The 5234-nt window shown below is 38.1% G+C and overlaps 1 protein-coding gene across 1 annotated transcript in view; it reads right to left on the bottom strand.

Moving 5' to 3' along the window:
• Positions 1-5234, bottom strand: part of CCDC112 (coiled-coil domain containing 112) — a 41946-nt gene that overhangs the window by 32155 nt on the left and 4557 nt on the right. The window contains exon 2 of the mRNA XM_006870544.1: positions 509-571. Within this exon, the coding sequence (XP_006870606.1) occupies positions 509-571 (63 nt within the window). The remainder of the gene's footprint in view (positions 1-508; positions 572-5234) is intronic.

Genomic DNA, 5234 nt, shown 5'->3' with positions numbered 1-5234 from the left:
AGAGAGAGCAACTGAGGACTCTTGATTCACGGAAAGAGAAAGGTTGTGTGCTGGCAGCCAGGTGCTGGTGGCCAGGAGGCAAGCTTGCAGAATGTGTCCTTTGGTTGTTTAAATAATTACATATTACTGAACAAAACAAAACAAAAACAAGAGGGAATAGAAGCAAATACTGGCTCAAAGATTCATTATGACCTGAGATAAGGCTTGGATTTACCAATAAAATCTAGAGAGTAAAGTCCAGTCCTAACAGTGGCTTCTGAGAGAATCTGCTGGGCCAGTTAAATTCAAGAGAGGCCATCTCAGAAGATTATGGTTATTGGTTTTGGGGGTTCCAAAAGGGTAATCTTGACAGATTTTTTTTTTTTTCAAAGGACACAGGATGATCACGGGAGCTTATTGGAAAGAGTACTTTAGAAAATGGTAGCTGCGTTGGTGAGGAAAAGGCCATGAAAGTTGCACTGAAGATGAATGCTTCACTTGCTCATTCTTTGAGGGAAGCATGTCCTACCAGAATTTCACTGGAAAAACTTAACCCATCTAAGGTCTTGCCCATTCTTACTTCTCTTTGTTCCTAAAATTAAAAATACATATATTTAAAAGGAACACAATTCAAGTCCTTGGAGGATGCCAGAATTGCCAGCTAGATGTGGTGTAAATTGAAGTGCTCAGAACTATTTGAGGAAGGATTAGAGAGATGGAAGCACTGCCTTTAGAAGTCTCCAAACCTGGATAGAAGACACATCCAGAGATGAAAGCTTCATATTTTCATATTTTTGTTTAATAAACTTTTATTGGTTTCTATAATACCATAACAATGCTTTTGGATTTACCCTTGTATAGCAACCACAACATATCACACTCTTGATACTAACTAAAGCAATACAGGATTTATATTTTTCTCTTTGTTTTTCTTTTTTGTCCCCTCTCTTTTTCTCTTGTTCTATCTGCTTTGAACAAATACCAGGTCTTGGCAATGCAGGTAGTCTAACATTTTTCACTGTTGGTGTGCTTTAACTAAACATATTTCTGGGCCATGCTATTGGTTCCCTGCTGAGAGTTCCTGGGTCCTCAACTTTGTAGGTGTTCTTGGGAGGGGGCACTTAGTGTTCTCTTTCTGGATCCTGGGGAAAACCCTTCAGAGATTTTTGGTTTTCAGAGATATGTGTTCTCAATAAACTTGTTTATTCCACACTGGTTAAAAAAAAAAAAAAAAAAAAGCATTAATAATTGTTGGTGATTGGAATGCAAAAGTTGGAAACAAAAAGGATTGGTACTTGGAAAATATGGTCTTGGTGATAGAAATGAAGCTGGAAATCTCATGATAGAATTTTTTCAAGATATCAATTGATTCATTATCAGTATTTATTTTTTTTTCTTTTTCAACAACATAAATGGTAACTGAGTGTGTGAATCTTGCCAAATGGAATACACAGGAATCAAATGGAATATACAGGAATCACTGACTAGATCTGTGGAACAGACAGTAGAGAAGCTCAATATCATCAATCAAAACAAAGCCAGGGGCTGACTGTGAAACAGACAACATTAACTGTAAGTTGAAGTTGAAGTTGAAGAAAATTAAAACAAGTCCATGAGACCCAAAAAAGATCTTGAATATATTCCAACTGAATTTAGAGGTCATCTAAAGCACAGATTTGATGCACTGAAAACTAATGACCACAGACCAAACAATCTGTGGGAAGACATCAAGAACATTACACATGAAGAAAGCAGAAAAGTCATTTAAAAGACAGAAAAGACCAAAGCAGATATCAAAAGAGACTCTGAAACATGTTCTTGAACCCAGAGTAGTTAAAACAAATAGAAGATATGAAGTAAAACCTGAACAGTAAATTTCAAAGAGCAACTCTAGAAGACAAAGAAAGGTATTATAATGAAATATGCAAAGTCCTAAGTTTAAAAGCAAAATGGCAGATCATGCTAAGCATTTTTCACACTGCAAGAACTGAAGAAAAAATTCAAGCTTCGAGTAACAACATTGAAAGATTCGGTAGACAAAATATAATGATGTTGGAACCATCAAAGAAGATAGAAAAAATACAAAAAGTTCTGTATCCAGATGAATTAGTCGACATTCAACCATTTCACGAGATAGCATATAATTAAGAACTGTTGGTATTAAACAAAGAAGTTTAAGCTGCACTGGAGGTATTCGTGAAAAACAAGGCTCTAGGAATTGACAGAATATCAACTGAAATGTTTCAATAAATTGAAGGAGCACTGGAAGCACTTATTAGTTCATGCCAAGAAATTTGGAAGGCAACTACCTGGTTACTGGTTAACTATAGATCCATATTTGTGTTCCTTCCAAAGAAAAGTAATCTAACAGAACATGGAAATTATTGAACAATATCATAGACATCAAATGCGTAAAGTAAATCCTGCTGATGATAGTTCCAAAACATGTGCTTCCGCAGGAATTTGCTAGAAATGCAAGCTGGATTCAGAAGAGGACATAGAATGAGAGATATCATTTCTGAAGTCAGATGAATCTTGGCTGACAGCAGAGAATATCAGAAAGTTGTTTACTTGTGTTTTACTGACTATGCAAAGATATTCAACTGCATGGATCATAACTTTGGATAACACTATAAAGACTGAGAATTCCAGAACACTTAATTGTGCCCATGAAGAATCTGTACATAAACCAAGAGGCAGTAGTCTGAACAGAACAAGGGGATACTGGTAGTCATGGTGATGTGCCTTGGATGGAGTCAGTTCTGACTCATAGTGATCCTGTATAGGGCTTCCGAGGTTGTAAATTTTGACAAGAGCAGAAAGCCTCATCTTTCTCCCACAGAACTGCTGGTAGTTTCGAACTGCTGACCATGAGATGAGCAGTCTGACTTGTATTTGTGTGGTGTAAAATCAGGAATTGGAGTGCTCCAAGCTGTATTCTTTCACCATACTTACTCAATCTGTGTGCTGAGCAAATCATCTGAAAGCCGGACTACATAAAGAAGAACAAGATTGGAGGAAGGCTCATTAACAAACTATGATATGCAGATGATACAACCTTGCTTGCTGAAAGTGAAGAGGACTTGAAGCATTTGCTGCTAAGATCAGAGAATACAGCCTTCAGTATGGATTACAATTCAGTGTAAAAAACAAACAAACAAAACACCCAAAAATCCTCACAAATTACTATAATAGACAGTATCACACATGAAGATTAAAGTTGTCAAGCATTTCATTTTACTTGGATCCACAATCAACATTCATGGAAGCAACAGTCAAGAAACCAAATGATATATCGTATTAGACAAATATGTTGCAAACGACCTCTTTAAGTGTTAAAAAGCTAAGATGCCACTTTGAGAAGTAAGGTGCACTGAAAGCTAGACAATGAATAAAGAAGACCAGAGAAGAATTGATATGTTTGAATTATGGTGTTGGTGAAGAATATTCAGAGTACCATGGACTGCCAGAAGGACAAACAAGATGGAGGAAGCACAGACACAGTGTTCCTTAAAAGAGAGAGAATGGCAAGACTAGATCTCTCGGACTTTGGACATGGGCTGATGGCATTTGAACAGAGAGATCAGGAGGGACCAGTTCCTGGAAAAGGACACCATGCTTGGTAAAGTAGAGGGTCAGCAAGAAAAAAAAAGGGAAATCTTCAACAAGATGGAGTGACACAATGGCTGAAATAATGAGCTCAAACCTAACAACTGTGAGGATTGTGCAGTACTGGGCAGTGCTGTGCATGGGAATTCTATGATGGCATCTAACAATAATATTTATAAGGGATATATAGCTGTAATTTCCTTTTCTTGTGGTGTCTTTGTCTGATTTTCGTATAAAAGTAATTATGAGTATCACAGAGTTGAGAAGTATCCCCTACTCTTCTACTTTCTGATAACTAGTTTGTTAAAAACAAACAAACAAAACATTTATATTGACTTTTGTATTTACTTATGTCTTTACCTTTATGGTTACTGTTGTTAAGTGCTGTAGAGTCAGTTCCCACTCATAGTGACCCTGGATAGGGTTCTGAGGAGCAAATGGTGGGTTTGAATCACCAACCCTGTGGCTAGCAATACAGTGCTTATCCTAAAGCTTTACACTAGGACTCTTACCTTTACTGTTGTTGTTGTTAAGTGCCATTGAGTTGACTGTGACCCATAGCAACCCTGTATAGGGTTTCTGAGGAGAAGCTGGTGAGTTTGAACTGCTGACCTTGCAGTTCAAACTGACCACATGGCTGAGTGCTTATCCTAGGGTGCCAAACCAGGACTCCCATACCTTTACAAGTACTCTCTATTTATGTTATTCTTCATAGGCCATGATCCTCAGTGGTTTGACAGTTATATAATAATATAATCAGACCTTATGATGTGATCTGCTCTGATCTTTACATAAGCCGATCAGTTGTAAAGGGATTAGGGTGGTATGCAACACTTTTACTCAAGTCTCAGCCCCAATCCACTGTATGAGGAGTTTCCTTCATGTGTGGTCTGCATCACTTTTTATCTTACAAGAAATAAAGGGCAGAGAAGCAAGCAGAGGAGAGGTTAGACTACTACCAAGAAAGACCTGGAAATTAAGCAGTTTTTAGAACCAACGTTTCAGACTGAGAACCTCCTAGACACTGGGAAAGACTGATGCCGACACATGGAGATCTCCAAGAGGCACCAGGTCCACAGATGTTGAAAGAGACAAGGACCTTCCCCCATAGCTAACAGAGAGAGAAAGCTTTCCCCTAAGAGCTAATGCCCTGAATGTGGACTACTAGCCTCCTAAACTGAGACATGTGGTATCAGGCAAATCTGCTGCAAAATACTTTAAAGTATTAAAGGACAAGATGCACCTGACCCAAGCCATAATATTTTCAATCACCACATATGCATGTAAAAGTTGGATAAGAAGAAAGACCATGGAAGAATTGATGCATTTGAATTATGGTGTAGGTGAAGAATACTGAAAAGTACCATGGGATACCAGGAGAACAAGCAAAGCTGCCTTGGAATAAATACAGGCAGAATGCTCCTTAGAAGCCAGGATAACAAGACTTCATCTCTCGTACTTTGGACATATTATCAGGAGGAATCAGTCATATGCTTAGAAAAGTGGAGGCTCAACTATAAAAAGAAAGGCCCCCAACAAGATGAACTGACACAGTGGCAGCAACAATGGGCTCAAATACAACAATTGTGAGGCTGGTGCAGGACCAGGTAGTGTTTCATTCTGTTGTGCACAGAGTCACTATGAGT

Source organism: Chrysochloris asiatica, unplaced genomic scaffold (assembly GCF_000296735.1).
Source record: "Chrysochloris asiatica unplaced genomic scaffold, ChrAsi1.0 scaffold00143, whole genome shotgun sequence".
NCBI lineage: Eukaryota > Metazoa > Chordata > Mammalia > Afrosoricida > Chrysochloridae > Chrysochloris > Chrysochloris asiatica.
The sequence above is the reverse complement of the archived record's forward strand: the minus strand, read 5'-3'. Positions and strand labels throughout refer to the sequence as shown.